The sequence below is a fragment of the Trichoplax adhaerens genome, genomic scaffold, assembly GCF_000150275.1.
Source record: "Trichoplax adhaerens TRIADscaffold_32 genomic scaffold, whole genome shotgun sequence".
Lineage (NCBI taxonomy): Eukaryota > Metazoa > Placozoa > Uniplacotomia > Trichoplacea > Trichoplacidae > Trichoplax > Trichoplax adhaerens.
Genome location: NW_002060972.1, coordinates 224,081 through 245,969, shown reverse-complemented (window position 1 = coordinate 245,969; position 21,889 = coordinate 224,081). Strand labels below are relative to the sequence as shown.

The 21,889-nt window shown below is 33.4% G+C and overlaps 3 protein-coding genes across 3 annotated transcripts; 1 reads left to right on the top strand and 2 right to left on the bottom strand.

Annotated features, from left to right (window-relative positions):
- Window positions 1–4,402: 4,402 nt before the first annotated feature.
- TRIADDRAFT_61957 (uncharacterized protein) lies at window positions 4,403–7,941 on the bottom strand (the record flags this gene model as incomplete). Its single annotated transcript, XM_002117885.1, has 11 exons — window positions 4,403–4,501; window positions 4,580–4,784; window positions 4,874–4,982; window positions 5,060–5,207; window positions 5,391–5,556; window positions 5,681–5,938; window positions 6,008–6,237; window positions 6,347–6,526; window positions 6,724–6,947; window positions 7,111–7,150; window positions 7,939–7,941. The coding sequence occupies 11 exons, from the start codon at window positions 7,939–7,941 to the stop codon at window positions 4,403–4,405; spliced, it is 1,662 nt and encodes a 553-aa protein (XP_002117921.1).
- A 2,523-nt stretch (window positions 7,942–10,464) lies between these two features.
- Window positions 10,465–12,751, bottom strand: TRIADDRAFT_61956 (uncharacterized protein; the record flags this gene model as incomplete). Its single annotated transcript, XM_002117884.1, has 4 exons — window positions 10,465–10,606; window positions 11,047–11,151; window positions 11,804–11,913; window positions 12,566–12,751. 4 exons carry the CDS (start codon window positions 12,749–12,751, stop codon window positions 10,465–10,467), a joined length of 543 nt encoding a protein of 180 aa, XP_002117920.1.
- A 2,153-nt stretch (window positions 12,752–14,904) lies between these two features.
- On the top strand, window positions 14,905–19,992 carry TRIADDRAFT_61955 (uncharacterized protein; the record flags this gene model as incomplete). Its single annotated transcript, XM_002117905.1, has 10 exons — window positions 14,905–14,945; window positions 15,312–15,504; window positions 15,696–15,785; window positions 16,661–16,751; window positions 16,970–16,992; window positions 17,482–17,568; window positions 17,670–17,762; window positions 17,916–18,055; window positions 19,193–19,295; window positions 19,873–19,992. The coding sequence occupies 10 exons, from the start codon at window positions 14,905–14,907 to the stop codon at window positions 19,990–19,992; spliced, it is 981 nt and encodes a 326-aa protein (XP_002117941.1).
- Window positions 19,993–21,889: the final 1,897 nt, after the last annotated feature.

Genomic DNA, 21,889 nt, shown 5'->3' with positions numbered 1-21,889 from the left:
GAATGTTCCGCAAGAGATTTTCGAGAAAGATGAAACAGTTACTTTACGAAGCTATCATTGACTGTAGTGCATAGTTCTATTTGCATTTTTGTAACCATTTATTTTAATCAAATTGACAGTAGAGTACGGAAACACTATATTCCAATATTGTATTAATTTCAAATTAGTGAATCTTATGACTTATTTTAGGTGGTTAGCAAGATTTTATTATTGTGCTTGACTGTAACTGATATGCATTTAAATTGGTGGAATATATTTATAACTATTATAGAAATTGCCTTTTTCACTAAATGCGAATGCTTGAATAAGCATAGGAGATATTGTGCTGTAGCTATGACTAATTTTCAGATAAAACTAAGCGCTTTTTCTGCCATCATCCACTTTTGCCAAAGGTTCTCTAAATTTTTCCGTTTTCAGCAACGGCATCTGTTTCCAACCCTTACCTGCAGTGCGATACCATAATGCCATAAAATTGAACTAATTTAGCCAAATCTTGCAGCATTGCATCAAGTGACGGGATAAGATTTTGTCCTTATTTTTGTGAATAAACTGAGCTTTCGTAAAATTGCTCGATGACGCCTTAGCTGACTGATTCTATACAATTCATTAAGGAATTAGTGTTAGCACAAGTAAGGTATCTTAAGGCAATATTCTGCTGTAAAAAAGAGTAACAAAGTTTGAAATTAATCAATCATATAAATGAAAATCATGACTTTATCGAAAATTTAAGAAAGACATAGTTTAACCGTAATAGATTTGTTAATAGACTCGCAGAAATTGCCATCTCGTTATTGCTCCAAACTTTATACATAATAATTTTAAGTTTTACTAATGTTCGAATTTATCGTAATCATAGAGCTAATTGGATGCTTCTAAATATATAGTAATAAATATTGTTGATCCAATTAAGCACGAATATTAATGATACACGCATCAGAAATATCTAAACAAGATGACTTCCTAACCAATCGAAAATTCAGGGTATGAATGAGTCATGGACAGGCTTAATCGCAGAGTGTCGTATACTACTAAACGTTTTGAAATTACAGCGTAATTGCAAAATCTGTATAGCAGTTATCCGAGTGTTACGGCATCACGTTAACTGCAATTATAGATTTTATGGAAGTGCTGATGTTCATAGTGTTTGAGTGTTACAGTATAGGAAATATTATACTTTATCGTACTTACAAGTATGGAAAACTTATATGCTATAGTAATTCAATCATCATCAGGCCTTATTCCAACAAATTCATCAGATTTATAAACTTTGTCAGGAAGTAGTCTACGACAATAAGGTTTGGGGAAAGATTAAGCGGCACTTGACGTAGCTTTATAGGATTTAGTAAACTACAAGTATAGCATTTCATATAGTATTTAGAACGGAAAAGGCTGATTCTACCCTCATTCATATGATTAAGTTCAGTAGCCTCATCCAGCAGCGATCATTTTAAATACTACAGACTAAATAACTGAAACTGCAAATTGGAATATAGTACCAGATAATAACATTTTGTATAGCCAAACTACTGTATCTTGATATGTCATTAACTTGAAATTACGCTACAAATAAATTCATGTTATAATAGCCAATTACATAATCAGATAGATAATTAGTGGTAATTTTAAGTACGTGGATGAAATTGATTAGCATCAGTGTTATGGATTTCACTGTATTTGATAGTAGTTCTACATTCATCATCGATATAATGCTATAAATAGTTAACGTGTTTTTGATGATTTATTTAAATTGGATAAATCCAATATGAAATCAATTCAACTGAGCAGGAATGAAAGCGAGAATAGAATCTGCATTATTGCTTCCATAGCTTATAGAGTTAGCATGCAAGGACTGGATAGCTCGTGCTATATCTTCAGCAATTATTAAAACATTTTCTGTAGTTAAACTTTCATCCTTAGTCTGAATTAAATTTGCAAGTGCAGGTATTTCGACGTTGAGAAGTTCGTAACAAGCTACACTAGGCCTTAGAATATACTTGATTAAGTGCCAAACAAATGATGACATTTATGATTGCAGTAGATAAATTAACAAAAGTAAATAAAGATTTAACTTTTGTAGCTTAAATACTAATATTTTACCTGTCCTTCTGAAATATGAAACTGTTACTGAAGTATTAACGTAAAATCTATCAATAGAGTAGTTTTATCGATCTAAATTGAGAATTTGAAATAACGATAATTTCAATTAAAGAGATATTAATGCTATTTTTTTACCCTTAATTAGAAATAATTTTATTAATTAATTATCGTAGGCTTACTTTCAGGCCAATTAAGTTGAACGCTACCACAATTTAATCCTTAAAAAGCGCCTAAAGCATCCTTCAGTAAATTCAATTCTTTATGAAACTTTAATATATTCGTACATTGGGTTAACTAGAAATCAGCACAGTATGCTTATTAGTAGTTAAGAGCTAATGTCGATTGATAGAAGATTTCTTACAACTGTAAAAGCGCTAAGAATAATTACCAAAATAATTATATTTACCGGAAAAGTACGTATTATTTATCTCAGCATACTTATTGAGTAAAAATAAAACTAGTCATTTAAGAAACACGAGTACATTATCGACACTCATAAGAATTTCTTATCGTATTTGGTAATTATGATCGTAGGTGTAAGTAGAGTACTTACAAAAACTCTGGGAAATTAAGTGTAATATAGTCGACGCTCACACAACAAAGCCTTCCAAGGCATACCCGTAAGCACTTTGCAACATTTAGTAAACGATACTTCCTTCTTTAGCACTTTAAAAAAACTTCTTTTCGTTGTTCCATAGAGCTTCTTCATTCATTTTATAAAACTTCAGTAAACCGAGATGGTTGACTTTTCCATTCGAGCTCGAAATCTTTATTTTCAAAAAGTTCTTAATAAGGTTTGAAGAGGCATCATCATCAGTTATTTATAGTATTTACGGTAATTCTATGATTAAATTCAATAATTCTTGTATAGGTTAGCTTTATGAACAATACTCCATTAATTAAATTATGGGTAAAATATCAAAAATCTTTTATGAAACTGCCTGCTTTATAATATAATCGGAATACGTAACATTTTACGTTACTGTTGCATTAATTTTTTTCCTAAACTTTATTATCGACAAAAGTGCTGTAGCAAGTATTTTTCTCGGAAGCTGTTAATTTCATGACCAGTATTAACCATAATTCACTCCAGAATATGTTCTCTTACTTGTAGTTGTTTCCTATTACAGAAAATTTTTTTGTGCAACTGATTAAGTTAATACTATTAAATGTACTTTCGGACGTCAAAAATATGCTGATAAATGTTCAAGGCGTTTTCTAAATAAACCTTCGCTTTTAGCTGCTATCTTTGTACTGTCAAGTTATCTCATCACAGTTGATAAAGTAGTGCTAATAGTATTCCAGCATACTGTAAATTAGATATTTCTACTTATATTGTAATGTTGGGTCAGCTATAAATGAGTTTCAACTACAGCTTTGATTGCGTGGAGAATCTACCAAGAGAATTTACAATGCCACAGTCACGTATTTGTTTTAGAATGGCATGCGAACCAGATCAATTAAGGTAATTCCGTTGAAAGGGACAATGCAACTGGTCTAATTTAAAGTTTAATAAAGTGACTCAACAATTAGAAGGACAAGATGCAGATTTGCACAAACTAAAAATAATTCTAATGATACCATTCCTTTATTCAAGAACTTTCAGAGCCATGTTTTCTTGGAGCAACTGATGCAGTGTTTGCCATTAAATGTACTCTTGGACGTAAAAGTACGCTGATAAATGTTTAATGTGTTTTGTGAATTATACTATACTTTTAGCTACTTTATTTATAGTGCCAAGTTTTCTTATTGCAGTTGATTTTAAGTGGTGCTACTTGGCAGTATTCCAGCATACTGTTGATTAAATATTTCTGTTCACATTAGAGTATCGGGCCAATTATAAAGGAATTTTAACTCCAGCTTGCTTACAAGGAGAAACTACCATGAGACTTTACAATGCTATACTGACGTACTTGTCTTAGAACGGCGCACGCACCAGATCAATCGAGGTTACCTCCTTGAAGGAGATTAATGTGATTGGTCTGATATGCTGCCTTCTAAACCGATACAACTTAAACAGTTAGTAAGTTTGATGTATAGACTGCACTACCTAAAAATTAATTGTAAGGATTGATACCATTCCTTTATTCAATAATTTGTAGTGATTACATAAAATAATAATAAAAACATTTTTTAGAGTACTTTGTTCTTAACAGAGGGCATTGCATAGAAATACCCTTATAGAGCATAGCATTACAAATGTCTGTTATTAGGATATCATTCTACTGCAATTAATATAGAAGTTCTACAGTTTATTTTTCATAACTATAGCATGTCGGAAGTCGGCCAGCTGAATAAGAACCTTTTACACATTGCCAATCAAATATCTGTCCGGTTTACAGAACATCTCGCTGCTAAAGTCAGTTATATCTTTTCCAGATTCAGCCGCTTTTACTCCTGCAATCTATTATTGAAAGTGCATACTTTAATCTTTTCTACATATAGCATCAAAATCAGCGATAAGATCACAAACATAACTTACCGAAAGACGGCAATACAAATTGGGAGAATAAAACGACAAGGATATAGGAAAGAAATCACTTTGATCTCCAGCTACGGTAAATTCCAAACTGCCGTCCTTATTTGAGGCATCCATAACTGGTAAAGACCAAATTAAACAGGACTTTCCATTGTCATAATCATAGTCTCCGTCCACTTCTTTAACAACTGGACTTCCAGACCCATGCCTTATTATTATAAAATCATAGCATTGTACCTATGTAAGCAGTTTTCTTACAATCTTAATGACGGAATAGATACAATAATTCTGCCTTACGGTATCGGTATAACAATGTTGACGTCATTGAGCGTTAAGTCTTCTTGCTCAAGCTCATATTCTACATTTACTTCTGTCATACCATTATTATAAGACGGCCATAAATTTACTAATAATAAAAAAAGAGACAATTTAGCCGAATCATTTATAATGTCGACAACTCCTGTTAGATATCTCTTCGCATACTTGACAATGGCATTTGACTTGAATCGGAAGTTTGATATCTCCATCTGAGAACAGGAACGTCGTTATTCAATGGGAATGGCTTTGAAGCAGATTTGGATGCAATAATTGATTTTTGCGCAAAAAACTTGCGGTCCACATGTGGGTGAGTCTAGGACAAAGATTCATAAAATTAAAAGGTATAACTAGAAGAACTATGAAACTGTCGAAGAGCGCTTTAAAAATATAAAAAAAGCATTTAATTAGCGTAATAGATATGGTTTTATCGCATTTCTCCTTAAAATAAAGTTAGAAACACTGATGCAGTCATTGTAGGTAAGTTTATATCAATTACCTGTGTCTGAACATCTCGATCCTCATCATTTTTTACCCAAACATGTATGTTCTGCTTATCAGCATCAGAAATGCGTAATATTAGGTTGCCCAAGACCTCCATAGTTTCTAAACTACCATCTTGACGAGCTTGTAGGTTAATTTTCTCTTCTAATTTAAGGTGAATACTAACAGTAAGGCAATAAGTTAGTATTGGGTGGAATTAATTTTATTTTATACTGTATACATTTTATGACATTATGCAGTTTGTTAGCAATATCAACACTGACCAGGCGAATGGTCATAACCTACCCTGATTGGATAACATTACTGGTTGGGGGCTCTGGTTTATTGGCTGAAGCAATGGAATGTTTTGCCGTTGATGCAATCACATCTAAAGTTAATCCATATCGAGAGTTGGAAGAGCAATAATTGTAAGAGAATATAATAGAACCTGCATAAAATTTTGTTTCATAATTACCAGTTCCTTCAGCTTTTAGTTTGTCTACAAACGTATTAAGATCTCTATCCTTTCCACCTAATTTCAAAGCACGGCTAGATCCACTAGGTCTACAATTTGGGGATAGTTTATATATTAATAATACAGTTGTCTTTGAAAGTAATTTGGATACTACTCACCTTGAACTACTTGTGAATGTACTCTGCGGTTTACTCGATGAAGTCGATACAGAACTGGTTGTATCTCCGACCATTGGTACATCTGGAGACAAACGAGATGTTCCTGACATTAAGCTACTCATATTTGACGTACCACCTTTACCACGATTCATTTTTTCTCGTTCTTTCTTTTGTTGAGCAATTTCTTTTGCCTTTTTCTTCATGGCTTCGTGGGCTTCCTTTTCTTGTGACTGTGGTTACAATGCCAACATACATGGTGTTGATATTCATTATTGCGTCAACCAACTCAACATACGTATGTAACTGTGCAAGAATGAAGTATCATTTGAAATGTATTACCTTACGGACAGCTTGATAAACATTTTCTTCATGACTTTCCATTTCTATATAAGTTCTAACTTGTGACAAATTGACACTTTCGCGATAACCTAGTGCCACAATCTCATCAAAAGCAAATATAACTTCATATGCATTATCAAGAACATCTTTTTCATCCAAAGAACCACAATATTCAGGCACCTAAGCGGTTAAAGTATTTATTGATCTATTGTTAGGATCCTGCAATGGAAACACCAACATGTTCCAAATGATAGACTACTATGTGTACGATTCGTCTAAGCTAGTTCAACTGCCAGTTACAACAAAGGATGAAGGGTTCAATATAGCTAACTATTGGATGATTGTTAACATTTTTGTAGAACTGGTGTCTAACTTACAACTCGCGAAAATAGCCTTAGCGTTTCTAAATCTTCCAGTATATTACTATTCTTGGTAGTAATGAGTAAGACAAATAATTTCTCTAAAGGTTGATAAACATAGCGAACACTTTCTGTTTCAACGAAAGTATGCTGTTTTCCGTTACTCATCAACTTGGGGAAGGCTGCAAGTAGCCCTTCAGCTCGTGATCGTGACATTTCAACAAACTGCCGAGATAGCAGTCCTATCATGATTACAAGAATGTATATCAATTGAAACACGCAATAATGACAATAACTACTTGAGTAATATTATCAAGCTTATCAAAACGTCTAGCTCGTTCTTTCACTGATAGTCTACTAATTCTATTGATTATACTGATGCATTAGTCTTGTGGATATTTTTACCTTTGCCACTCTTGTTGCAAATAGCTGCCGATAGGAGAACCTAATACAGTCAAAGATAACAAAGGTTAGTATGGGGCGGTGAGTGTACGATGATCCATTTTTTTATTCTATCTACTACAGTAGTACGATAATAATCAACTGTAACCGAATGAGGCGAATGGGAAAGAGTTTTGCTTTCAATCCTGTCATCACAGCTGTTTGTGTTGATCTTATTCGTGCAGTGGCTTATCATTATCGGAATTCAGAAATTATTCGTATTCTATCCTTCAATACGGTACAGTACTGTAATTGATGTCAACGCTATCCATCCAGTCTTTTCATTGAATACTTATTTCTGTGACTTCGATTAGAGCTATTGAATCATCGTTGACTGTCTAGCGGTACATATTAGGGAATAGTAAGTTTCTTGAATTAAAACTCGGTTCATGCAACTGTATAAGCATCAGTAATTCATCCATTGACTTGCACTCTTTTGTATGCAAAAGTTGCAAAGGATATTTTTCACATGTTTGTATCGTTCTTCGATTCATCTTGAAATACGAAATGGCATGAATGACAAAGACAACATCGAGTAAGATTTTGATATATGGATAACAAGCTAATTTGAGTCCAATTCAACCCATTTTTCCAATGGCTGAAGATTATGATAGCATGACTTTGTCATGAAGCATCTCAGTTATTTTGCCTACTGTGCTATGACGGCCAACACTATGCAGTAGCTTTGAGTGATTGCTAATCGATTACAAACCATTCTGACTGATTTTATCCATATCATGATAAAGGATGCTATAGAATACATGATGTAAAGCGACAACTATGATGGCTAACCATGTTGTTTGGATCGTTGTAGTGGAGTTTCTCTTCCTTTTTCCTCTTTTTCCTCCTAGTTGTCCAAGTTTCGAAGAGAATCACGATAGGGCTACGTCTGGGTTCTTCTTTTATGAAACTGGCGACAGTACGGTACGCAGACTACAGTGAAAACACTGTAGTGTATGATGGTACTGTAAGACGGTAGCCGTTCTCATCTTCAATGACTGTACAGTACTGTCGTCGGTCAAGTCAGTAGAGAGATTGACTTCTTGGTTAAATGCTGTATGAGTGCCTATATAGCCTAATGGACTGCAGCATGACTGTACTGTACTGTACAGTGTACACTCAGTGGACAGTACCCATATTTTTACTTGGTACTGTAGCAGTTTGCCTACTTTAACTAGTTATTATGAAGAAAATAGACATCGCACGTAGATTATAATTGATGAACTATGTTATTTAGCTCTTTCTCTACCGATTGATGTATAATTTGTGCAGGATAAAGCGATTCATTGATTTTTCTTGTTAAAATTTTCATCGGCTAAAATATCTTAGACATACAGTATGGCTTAAAAAGTGTAACGTGGCATACTGTACTGTACTGTACTGTACAGTGTACAGTACTGTACACTGTACACAGTCAGGGACTTTTCAGAATTGTGACTACAGTACTGTATACTGTACAGTACAGTGTACAGTACTGTACACTCAGTTTGCCGTACTGTACACTGTAAATAGTCAAGGACTTTTCACAATTGTGACTATACTGTTACACCTGTCGAAGGTTTGGTTCTTGTACTGTTGTGAAAAATAAATTTCTCCACTGTACTGTACTGTATACTAAATGACCGAAAAAACGATCAGCCCCCACATTATTTTGCACTGTGGTCGTTTCCTATCCCGTCTCTTTCTTTTGAGTAGTGCTTCCACATTGGGGTACACGCTATGAAAAGAAGAAAGAGGCACAGTGTCAACGACTTGCGTTAGCAAAAATGCACTGACTGACTATTTCTGTGGTCATTTTCCAAGTGGTGGCACCAGTACGTTGGACAGTACTATTCTTCAACACGCTGGACTCAGACAGTCGGACATTTCGGTGCTGGACCGTCAAGCCAGCACCGATTGCACAAACTGCTGATCAGAAAGACAGTATGACAGACAGCAGTCGCTGTACCGGGTACAGGGTACCCTACTGCTGCCATACTGTACTGCAATGTCAATGGAGGACAGTGGTCTACAATATGGCTTCATTTTAGCAAAATCAGCTATGCTTAATTGCACAGAATGAGGTGTGGAAATGGTTATATCCATTGCCAGACATTTGATTTGAAGTCAAGATTGAGGGTGCTGTAATTGCACCGAACGTGAGCAGACTTCTTTTCCACTGGGTAGGAGCTCACAGGACTGTAATGGCATTGCAACAATTCAGTAATCGTTTTGCATGATGCTTTTACACTTCTGTGCTCTAGCATTGGCTAGAATGTGATGCCGAAGTATTGATTAATTCGACGCGTATTACCGATCAACTATCCGTTCAAATGAACAGCAACACATTCTACACAAAATAGAACACGAAACCAAATTGACAGCTAGGTTATCATACTATGGACAGTAGAATTTCTTCTTAATATGAGAAGATACCTGATCGAATGCAGCATATTAGGAAAATAAAAAGATCCATTCATATTACTAGTTCAAGTCCCCCTGGTAATATTGCGCATATTAGGCACTGCTATTATAGTGTAAGTTGAAGTTCAGTTTCATGATTGAATAGATCATTCCATCGAAGAACAGCCAAATTATGATACTTCAAGCTCTTTAGCTAAAGTACTACAGCCAAGGTAATCCTGTACACTGTAGGCAAGCTATTACTCAATTTTCAATATACTCACTAAAGAGGCATCAAGACCTCAGCGATGGACTATAGCTCAATCGATCTCACGCGTTCCATTACATAGCCAAGGTTGCTATACAATCAATTGTGTCAAAAATAAAAATCCGGCAAATTTTATTGCACTAAGATCAATTCTAGCCATAATCTTGACAAAGAAAGTAAAAATGAGCAATACCATTGTTGTCTTCTAAGATATAGTACAATTATAAAATATACACAAATACAGTATTGAGCAGGACAACATTCCAACAAACTTTTACATCTGCTGTAGAGAAACTAAACAGTCTACGATGAAACATCGCACATACGCGAAGTACCAGATATCGAAGAAAAGATTGTACCAAACACAAAAAGTGTCCACAACGTAATCTCATATTTGTATAGAAGATTCAAGAAAGTTGTATTCGTATCCATGCTAAAGAGTATACAACATTAAGTAACGATTGGAAATAAAGGCGTATGCAAGAAATTATACAAATACAACTTAGAATCAGTATAGACTGCAACTTAAAATTCTAGAAATGAACTAGGGCATCATTTTAAATCTTAATTCGGCGTTTTTTGAACTACTATTAGATTGAATGTGATTCTAAAACGTTAGCTAAACAATTTCTTCCCAAATGCAAGATTGGATAATTTTTATGACGCGTCTACAATTCGTCATGTTTCTTATTACAGTACTTAGTTTTCTTTAGACAAATAAATTTCTTTAACGGTGTACCATCATAAAATGCCTCATATATTTCATCTTCACCAACTTCACCAAGGATATTTTGGCATTCATTGGTAAGCCTAGGATTTATGACCAACAGTATTCAAGAAATTAGCCACCGTATAGATTATGACTATATTAATATCCAAGACGCATACTCTAAATATCTATAGCGTTTATCGTTACAATCATAAGGCAGCGAGTGTATGGTGCAGAATTTAATATACTCATCTAACGTCCTACTACAATGTTTACGGTAAAAAAACTCAATGACCTAAACTCTTTTCCATCAGTTGTAACACTCGTCCTCCCCAGTTGAAACACTGTCAATGTTATTTTAGTACCATGAGCATTAATAGACGAATGCTATAGATGTAACTTTCCACACAAAATTGAATTTATGATAGCATCAACTGACTACTTGGAATATGCTCTAATCTAAACAACTCAATTTTCTGCATTCATAATAATGTTTTATTGCCACGCCAACTATAAAACACATTTAGCAAATATGTCTCACCTAAATGGCCATTTGCCACCTGTTTGAGTAAATCCGAAGTCATTTTCATATGGCACGCCATCGCCAGTAAATCGGTTAACACCATTTACCTTTTTGATTCCATAACTAAAATATGATTTTAAAATGTAGTGAAAAGGTATATAATTTAGAGAGAATTGAATAATGACGGAGACTGAGTTAATTAACAGCATAATATAGCCAAGTCGAAAGTTTTAACTGAACTAGCAACGTTACTATATAATTAATTTCAATCTTGAAGCGCCAATTACAATCCGTAACCTCGCGGAGTTGTATAGAGTTAATGAAATCTTTTACAATCCATCAGTTATAGGAGGGTCAAACTTAAGGAGTTCAATCATTAAGCGTTATAGCAAATATGGTGTCATAGTTTCAGCTAATTACAGTAGCAATTGCAGTACGGTGGCATTCAAAAGTAAAATAGTCTACTATACTATACTATAAGGTAATTTCATGATTGCTGATGAAGAAACGGTGTAGTTATACTACTTGTACTATGTGTGTGTAAGGGGTCGTAAAACCCAAGCACTACCTAGGGTAAAGTTTCTTTCATTCGAGTGAGTTGGGATATACGAGTATACTAGTTGTAACATACAACTTTTATGCTATTTGACAATTATCACGAAGGTAAAGTCGAAGCTGCTCAAGTCAAGCATAAGATTTATGATCATACGACCATTGCATTTGGGGGGGGGCAAGCTGATGGCTATTTTAAACAGACTAACTATTAATATTTTACCCGTCCCATTCTCCATTGCATTTCTTGTCTAAGACATCAATATAGACCACTTCAGAGAGTCTTTTTCTGCCAATAAGCTTAATTTGTTCTTTTTCTAAAGCTTTCTCTAGCTATTTGATTAAAATTGCAATTAAATGAAGGCTTAGTTAATATTTTTTGCCAAAATAAGACAACTTTCCTGCATCTATACAAACTTGATGTAGTGCACTGTTCGTAATTTATGTCGTAAGATTACCTCTCAGCATCGTTAGGAAATGATAAAATATTTAATTGATATTGACGTAGTGTACAGCAGCAATATTACCAATTAAACTGTTTACTTTTGCAGCAAATATCTAGGCTCAATAGTCTAGTGCAATAAGAGGCACATGTTATTACTAAGGTTTCCTGACGAGATAATGTTGTAACCTCGGTTTGTAATCATGATTTTAATTCATATCTAGTCATTATAATTTAAACTGATTTCATCATTACTACATTGATCAATTTTAAATGTTACTCATAGTTGATGAATTCATTCATTCAAAAACCGTAACTGCACCTGGTACTGCAGTCTACAGATGCATCTCTTCCCTAGCAGTTGCTAAGTAATCCGATATCTGAGAATAGTGCAGCGTGCAGTGCAACTTAACGACGTAATTGATAGCAAAAGTAATTCTATAAATGCTGATCCTTCTGTGGAGGCTATGAAGAATCAATCTTTTATAGCAATTTCCATTCAATATCCCAATTGCCTGCGGATTATAGCAGTTATAAGCTAACCTGGTAAGCGACCGCTTGGCACACAGCACAACGATACTGCAATGGCACAGTAGGCGAATGATAATCTTCATCGGTTAAATCAGGAGTAGAGAATTTGATCCCTCCACTAGGTTGAGCCCCTTCTTGTCCTCGTACCAAGCCAGCAAATACCACGAGGAATAACGTCGAGCTAAACAACAGTCTCATTCTTTAATTTTGTTTAATAGCTTGTCGTTGCAAACAATTTTATCAAGCTTAAGTTAATTGCTTCAACGTCCAAATAAACTAAATCGTAGTGATGAAGTCGCTGATGGATTTGGATAAGTGTGCGCAGGCAATATAGTCACTCTACAATACCAATGGCTTGCCAGAGACTAGGCCAAGGACTGGTAGTACCTGCTAGTACTGCTTGCTATCAGTATCATCCTTGCTCCAAGTATAGTAAGGAAAAAGATTTGATTTGATAACAATAGATTTGGGGTGTGGAAACCTGAAGTGGCAAGCGGCGATTGGCTGGCTGTTCGCCTCTTGGACATTTTTATCAATCGATTAAATCCAATTACGCACGCGCACTGGAGATGGCTGTCCGTATTAAGTTGTGGTAGACGAATTAGACTTTAGAATTTCTCTTCGAATTCCCTTATACTACTAACTAACAGTAAATTATAACTAGCTTACACTTTACAGAAAGAGCTTAGTGAATCATTGGCATTGTATAAAATACTGTAAGCTACTGTGATTTTCTTTATTTTGTCAATACTGTCAGAGACTACTCAATCAAAATTGTACCCCGTATATAAAAATTGTCTCCCCTACCCTAGAAAGAGAACAGCAGACGGGACAAGAAACTACACTGAAAACAATGTGGAGATCGACTTTTTTTGCGATAATGGGGGTACAATTTTGATTGAGTAGTTCCTGGTATTGATATTTTGCATCTTTCGGACGGGAGAGAAATCAAGGGTGACAGATCATTTTGCACACTTTGAAGTACAGAAAGTGATTGTGCACAATATTTGCTGTGGTAGATACTGTACACACAAAACGAGCTTGCCTTTGCGCTAGAAAAAGGAATTACTTGCAATTTGCAGGTATTATCTGGCTTGCAGGAATACTGTCAAGTTTGCTGTGTTAAGATTAGCAACACAGAAATCAGTATTGATACCCAAAATACACAACTTTTTCCTCCTGTACTGTAGTTGGAGCATGGATGCCAAGATAGTTCCGGTCATAGAACAAGTTCAACTCCTGCAAATAATACTACTGTAGGATATAACATCACATTCAACATCATAACTTAGTCATCCAGTACAGTACTGTATTTCTAGATGATAAGCAATAATTTCCAATGCAAAAGATCCTCAAGTATTATTAAAACTAAAGATCACAGCACTTTATAAATGCAAATGTCGAAATCGTCTGAATCATTTGTTACAAAGTAATTTGCAATAGCAATTAACTGAATACAGCACTATCACCATAAAGTAGTATGGTATAGCGAAAAAAGTAACTGGCGATAATTATAATCAAGTGGGTAATTTATCCCTTAAATTAAAATTATTCAACGGAAGTTACTGATATTAGGGAAGCTAAATGCAATAACAACGTCGTCTGTATCTGGATATTATCTATGAAATTATACAGGAATAGAAATTGGCGCGCCCTTCAAAACCCTTACATCTACTAAATATTACTGACAACATACAGTATACCGGTGTTAATAATTGTAATCACGACGTTCGCCAGATATTTAAATTATTTCAATGGAGGGAATATTTCATCTATATAAGTATATGAATAAAATAGAAAAGTGAATACGTACAGCATACACTCATTCAGGAATTTAAATCATGCACAAGTAAATAAAAGTTGCATTTAACGATATACAACTAATATTAGATACGAGTATGCATCTATAGGTGTCACATTAGTGTGACATCATCATCTGAACCATATGCTTGTATAATTATTTTCTGTTTATTGCAAACTACATAGTAATACATGTCAAAATAAGTTCCAAAAAATATAGCTTAGAGAGGTTTTGGCTACCCTACCACCATTACTACGGATGCCTGTACTACGACTACCAAACGAGTAGGCAAGAAAAGTACAGTACTGACATTAAAAATTCTTCGGTTAATCTTCCTTTTGCAATTAAAATCCAAATGGAAAACTTCCTTTGAATTTTAAAATTAACAAATGGATGAATAACATAAATGCTTCTTGATCATGGATGATTTACAATTTTCTAGTACAACAAAACCGGATAGTCCAGGTATATATTATATAAATGAACGATTTTAGGTACTCACTGCTTGTTATTAGTACCGTATTAATCTTCGATATTATTTCAATCTGATATGCCAAAGTTTACCGACGGCACCTTCAAGATGTTATTGAGGTATAACTAGAGCGGATATTAATTGCGAGCCTAGCATGGAAGGCTATTTTTAATTAGCATGCCATCTATTTAGTTCTTACAGCATCATGAACACTTTCAAGGCAATGAAGTATTGGATTTGGTTCAAATCAAAGATCGAGGCCACATAACACCTAATGATTTCTACATATTATTCAGAGTGAGGAGGAGAGATTATTGTATACTAAATGAAATTAATTCCGTAATTTGGCGAAGTGATAGTAATAGATATCATATATGTGATGTAAAAAGTTTTATTTGTACTTTATAGCATTGGTACTACTTGAAAAGTTGATTAGATAAAGCTATCAATTTAATATTTGCTGTCTATCATTGATATTACCAGAGGTTTCTACAGGATCTTGGTTATAGCCAACATGCTGCTGAACAAATCGATTGCGATACTATTGAAATAACACTACAAAAACTTCAATATCCTATAGCTTTAAACGAACAAGATGTTGTTGCTTTTGGACAAGATGATGTATTTGTTTCGTTATCATTGCTAAAGTGCTTACAATGGACAATTACTTTAATAAAGGTAGTAATAATTACTTTTGTCTAGCAAATGCCCAGTTTAATATCCGACACACAGCATACGAATCTGCTTTCTATTTTTAAAGCTTTCTATCTAAGATTTATCTGGCTAGAGTGATTGGCTATAAACTTAAAAGTATTTTCTGTAACCGAGTTAGAACTTATCTATAACCTCAATTTCTTATTTCCTTACAGTGCCATGATGAAATCGATCAAGATGATTTACTTTTTCCAGTTGCTCAATTGATCAATAATGAGGATAGTTATCGTTTATACAACAAGCGCGTAAGTACGATAGCGGTCTTATTAAATTTCTTGAATTTTGTGCATTATTGCAGCTGATGATAGTAATAAAACCTTTCAATTAAAATTTTTAGTTGGAAATCAATTTAAAATGATGCCATGGTAGAAAACATATATATGCTGCTTGTATGTTAGGATACTGTATCTGTACTGCAGATACGCTATTTCAATTATTTGCGAGTTCAGCTCGCATTTTGCAAGTGGCAGTAACCTTAATGTAATAAAATTAAACCAAGTTTCAGAGATAACAATCTATTAATTATAGTTAGTATTCTCACTAAATGTTAGTAAACTGGCCCAAAATTATCATTCACCGGATTCTTTATTTAACAACCACTTTTTGCACTACCAAAACTACTTCCAACGCTTGTTAAATTAAACACACACGCCAGTTTTCACTGGAATCAAATCTAGAATTCTCCTTTTTGTAAAAGTCACTCGCTTTATTTCTTTTATGCAAACATTAGCTATCGTGTAATCTAGATCTAAATTTTTTACAACCTTATACTATACTTTAAAATACAGTACAATTGAATAGGCATAGAGTGCAATCCAACCTTGAGCTCTGTTATGAATTAGCTATCTGACTTGTTCACTTGATTTTACTCGAAAATGAATTAGTTTTACAATTCTAGATTTACTAACAACCTACATACTGTATAAAGGGATGACATTGTTACCCGTCGTAGTTCGAGTACCGTGACATGCTTTAAAGCCTTATTCCACTCTATAGATATTTAGAGTATTTTATGATATCGTAATAAACAATTTTGCTGGTTTAGGCAATACAATTAGTTTAGGTAAATACGTATGTGATGCCAAAGATTTTAAGATTTCTTCCAATTTCTACATCTTAGGCTGTATACGAATTTTGTGTTGAAACCTTGCCAATTAACGATCGACAGAAAGTAGATGATCTATTTGAAACTTATAATTCAGCCTTAGTAGGTAAGTTAAGATACTTTGTCTAAGACTGTATAAAAAGCAAAGCAAAAAGACTTCTATCTCATCCTATTCTGATATTATTAGAGTGTTACAATTAATTTTGCAAACACAAACGTTTAATGTAACCTAATTTCACCTCAATATCTCTTGAATTGAAATGAATTCTAAAATTTTGGTATTCCCATATTCTATGTTCTCAAATAACTTATCATCACGCTTAGCGGTTGATCCTTATACTCCAAAGGTAAATAATTCATGTTGTGTACGGAAAAATCTTTTATAGCTAATCCCTTATTAATACGAAGATTTTTCACTACTTGCCTTTCATTTACTCTAATAATAGTTGGACATCACTTACAGTAACAATCAACTAGAATTGATGAATATGGCGGCATGCCTCGATAAACTTGAAATTTATCTATCTTACTTAACGGAGGACTGGCTACTAAATATGATTTCTCTTGCTTCCCAATCACCCTCGCAATTTCCTGATTTGAAATCAGTATGTATACCTGTTGTTCAGTGATTTTGTAATAGTTGTGCACTTTTACGCTAACTCACTAATCCTTCGTACATCTTAGTGTAGCGTCAGTGCGACTTAACGCTACTTTTTTACAGATTGTTAGATAGTAAAAACGGAAAACAGATACAGGAACAACGACCTGCAATTACTATTAGACAAATTTCCTTAGAAGTAGATTCTATGAATTTTTATTTCTATTTTTCCATGCAGACTCTGTCTGGAGCTTTAGATGAACTAACAGATGACTTTTATCGATATTTACGTAATCTGCCTGAAGCAGCTGAAATTTGTGATAGGGTAAAATGATCCTTTTCTAAATATTTTAGTATACTTGACGTAATTATGCGTCCTATAGTTTATGTTCTTTTCTAAATCAGTTCAATTCTCATCATATTTAGATGGATTATATGATCTACATAACGAAAAATGACAACAATAAAAGAAAACATAAACTACAAATTATGGAGGAAGAAATAGAGCGGATCGAAAATGTAAAGCGAATCGATATATTGGATCTACTCTGGAGCGATTAAATATGCAATTCAACGTTGCTTATAGTAAACGCTCTATCTATAGATTAACAAAGTACATGCGGTTAAAATTAATATTTTTCTGATTAATCTTACAAAATTTTAAATTTGAAGGACACGAACGAACGAATGAAACAATATAGGATGGAATTGGATGATGTCATCTCTCGATATCAATTATTTTTTAGAGTTGAAGAATTACCAGTAATTAATCCAATGCTACTAAATGAAGAATTGAAAGAATTGAAAGAAAGGTCAGAAATTTTATCTATTCCATCTTACTTAAACTCTGAGCTGTGATAGCAAATTACCAGACAACTGCTAAAGAGATGCTGTTATAATGCTTGCTTAAATCTTAGTAGATATGATTACTATTTGAGGAAGTGATCTGCATAGCTTATATAACAGGTTACTTTGTAGTAAAGTGGACGGGTAAATGATTTCATCCATAACTGTTATCGAGAGAAATAGAACTCAAATTGATTGATTATTAAATCAAGCGATTCAGTCCACCTTTACTCATTCCATAAATAGATATGTAATTTTCATTGCTACTCTGGATTCTATTCTTCACTATCATTAAATTGCTAGATTGTTATCTAAAAATAATAAATTAGAATGCTTGAGTAGCTTAGATTCTTGCACAGTTTTCCTACTCAGTAAAACTATTCTGTCTATAACTGATTGCCATAAAGTCATAAGATCTATCGATGGAAGCAAGACTAAGACCAGCTACTATATTAAGTTTATAGTAAAGTTTTCTAGTCACGTTTCTAATTATCTGTTGAGCTATTTATCTCAGTAACACTGATTACTCTGTCCTGCATACTATTTTATAGCAATAGTTTGGTAATCTGATCATTTCGATCATTACTTAAGGAAACAATTTGATAGTTTATATCACATGTTATTTTGCAGTAATACAGATCCGTAAATGATTTTATCTATAACTTTTATCAAGAGCAATTGACATAAAATCGATTGATACTTAGTCAAGTATTTCAGTTTATATTCATCCATTTAGAAATAAGATGTGCAACTTCTATTACTATTCTAGATACCACTCTCAGTCGTTGTTAATTTACGAGATCGCAATCTTAGAACACTAACTTTTGAATGCCTGAATATCTTGAATTGTTGCCTAGTATCTCTTCTTAGTAAAATTTTTTCTACAACTGATAACAATAAAATTATAAGAATCATCCGTGGTAATAGGACTAAGATCAGTTACTATACTTAATTTTTGAAGCCTTCTAGTTTTTATTTATCAATTTAGGTAATAATCAGAGTAACATTAATTACTATTTAGTATCCATTTTACGTGTATATCGTTAGTCAAATTACCAAAGGTCTTGTGAACTACCTAGCTGAAATCCGATTTAATGTGATAGATTGCAATCTGAAAACTCCGAGCTGGAGAAGAAAGAAAAAGAATTCAATATTTTTATATACGAGGCAGCTAGAGAAATAGGCTTGCACCTAGTATTAGTTCAGGTAACAGCAATGGCAAAGCAGTGGTAATTAACGGCCAATGGTTGATTCCTTGAATGAACTAACATACGTAATCTCTCAAAATTAAGATTTCATTACTATCTTTTGTTGCTTCTATTTGAGACAATTTTGATCGTAGTCTGATGATATTTGTTTGATTATTAGTTTTAGTTTTATTTATTTTGGCTAGCCTGATAAATAGAAATCAATTTTAATTCATAGCTTCCTCAGAAATAAAATTTTAAAACGTATTTTGTATGGTAATAATGGAAATGATATTGATTGGTATTCAGCTGATGGTGATTTGTTTATGTTCTTTGCCTATGATATTCAATAACAGAAAACTTTCAGCTCAGCAAGGAGACATGCTATAGCTAACATTCAAGCAGCTAAATAGATCATTGGTAAAGCTTGATTTATCTACGAGTGAGTTAGCCACGGCTTGCCTTAACTAAGTAGCAACAATCTGAAAACCGTAACTAATCTTGCGTAAAATCTTGTATAGTTTATGATAGGTATGATTGTTAAGCGACTTCTATTAAGCAACTTCTTTGCTATTGCTATAATCTACCATTTTCAGGTCAATTGCTGTCTATTCAGCCCATTTTTGAGTCCGATAATTAAAATCTTCGCACAACATCCAAACAGGCCACAGTCATTCAAGATGGAAGACTACTTATTCTATCAGAACGGTCGGTAAAATTGCATGGTGGCAAGATATCAAATTGGCTAACAATAAAGTTCAGATTAATGTAGGAATATTATCTCGTCAAGATACATAAACCATTCATAAACTGTAGCAAAGTAAATTCGATGATTCCAACACTGCATTACACTTTGATTAGCGAAACGATTTTCTTCGGTAAATGCTTCTATCTACGCTCCGTAATACTTGAAATTGCAAGGTTTGAACAGAATCGCCCCTTTAATTTTATGGTATATGGTCAAATTTGACTTTATAGTTCGAAATAACATCAACAACATTTTAACCAACTTTCTACGAACATCTACAGTGAATTAGGCTAATGGAGAGCCCAATAAGATAACTACTTTTCCAGTTTAAGTCTGAAAAATTGAGACACTGAAATATTTATTGTAAGTCTACTTCTGTAATCTTGATAGCAATGTTAGATAAAATAAATACAACAATACTTGAGAACACCTACAGGTCATGATTTCAAGATTCATTATCCTTTCATAACAACTATTTATGTCTCTCTAACTTCACATTTGTCAACCATTTTACCGCCTTTGCAAACTTTAAAATAATTCTCGCAGTAACATTTACTTACCCATTTTAAGACTACAGTTTGTTTTGAATAGTGTAGATGGATACTGTAAGCACCTAGAATCTATAACTTGTTATTTTTAAGCAATCCGTGTCATCATTTAATTCCCAAAATATTAATTAACCGCTTAGGATTGTTTCAAGCTTTATCTATCATCGATAATTCGGTTTACAGATAATTCTTTCATAGTAAACATAGCTGTATTTCTTACAGTCTTGTGTTTTCTAATTTTGAAAGTCCAATTTTTAAGCTCATTTTTGTTTGTTTTGCAGAGATTTTATCATACTTGACGCACTAATTTATTAAAATGCGACATTTTCCCATCTTTTTGTCTAACTACATATCAGACCGATATTTTTACAATGTTTGATTGGGTTGTCTTTTAATTATTTAATCTTAATAACCACGATATGTATATGAATATGTAGTAAGAGCGTATTGTAACCCTGATACACGTAAATTTAATTACGTTATTTCTTATTCAGTTAGTATCTTTCGATTTAGATGGAAGTAAACAGAAGCACCTTGCACGACATTTATTTTTTTATTTTAATTGCCATATAATCAATTCATACTTTTGTGCTCTCTATCGTAATGTTTGGTTACGGTACTCAATTTAATTATTAGGCATATTTAGCACAGCATATAATAGAAATGGAAGTGACTAGCACAATTCTGGATAAATTCGTTACATAGGATCCCTACCCTTAAATTCTATTTATTTGCACTTCATAATCAAATCTTATTGTAACCTTTTTTGTACTCTGTATAATTTATTAACCATTAATTTAATTTCTCACTGTAATAAAATTAATTTACTTTGAGTGAACGCATTTAATTTATTGAAAGTAGAAAAGTTAGCCTAAATTTAATAAAGTTAATAGGTACGTAATAGATTTAGAGATACCAGTAATCTCGAATTCATTCTTGGTTATTTTAGAAATAGAATAACAAGACTTTAGCTTTATACATCCTATAAAATGTGTTTTATTAAACAATGTTTATCATGTCGGTTGCTAACGATGAGTGAGGATTGCTGACTGTTGCATTTTGCATCATATATATTTCAAAGTAAGTAAACGGTAGATTGATCTGTAACTTTAGTGTTTTAGCATCATAGATGTATAGATTTGAACAATTTTTAGTAGAAATACTGATAAGATTGCCTGAAGAAAAGTTTCTAACATTTAACGTGTTCCAATTATATGCAATAAAATGGTTTTCCGACCATAAATTATCATTATTCAAAATAGAAGCTTCATAATCAAACTTTATGAAATAGTTCTTGCATATTTTCGTCACTATCAT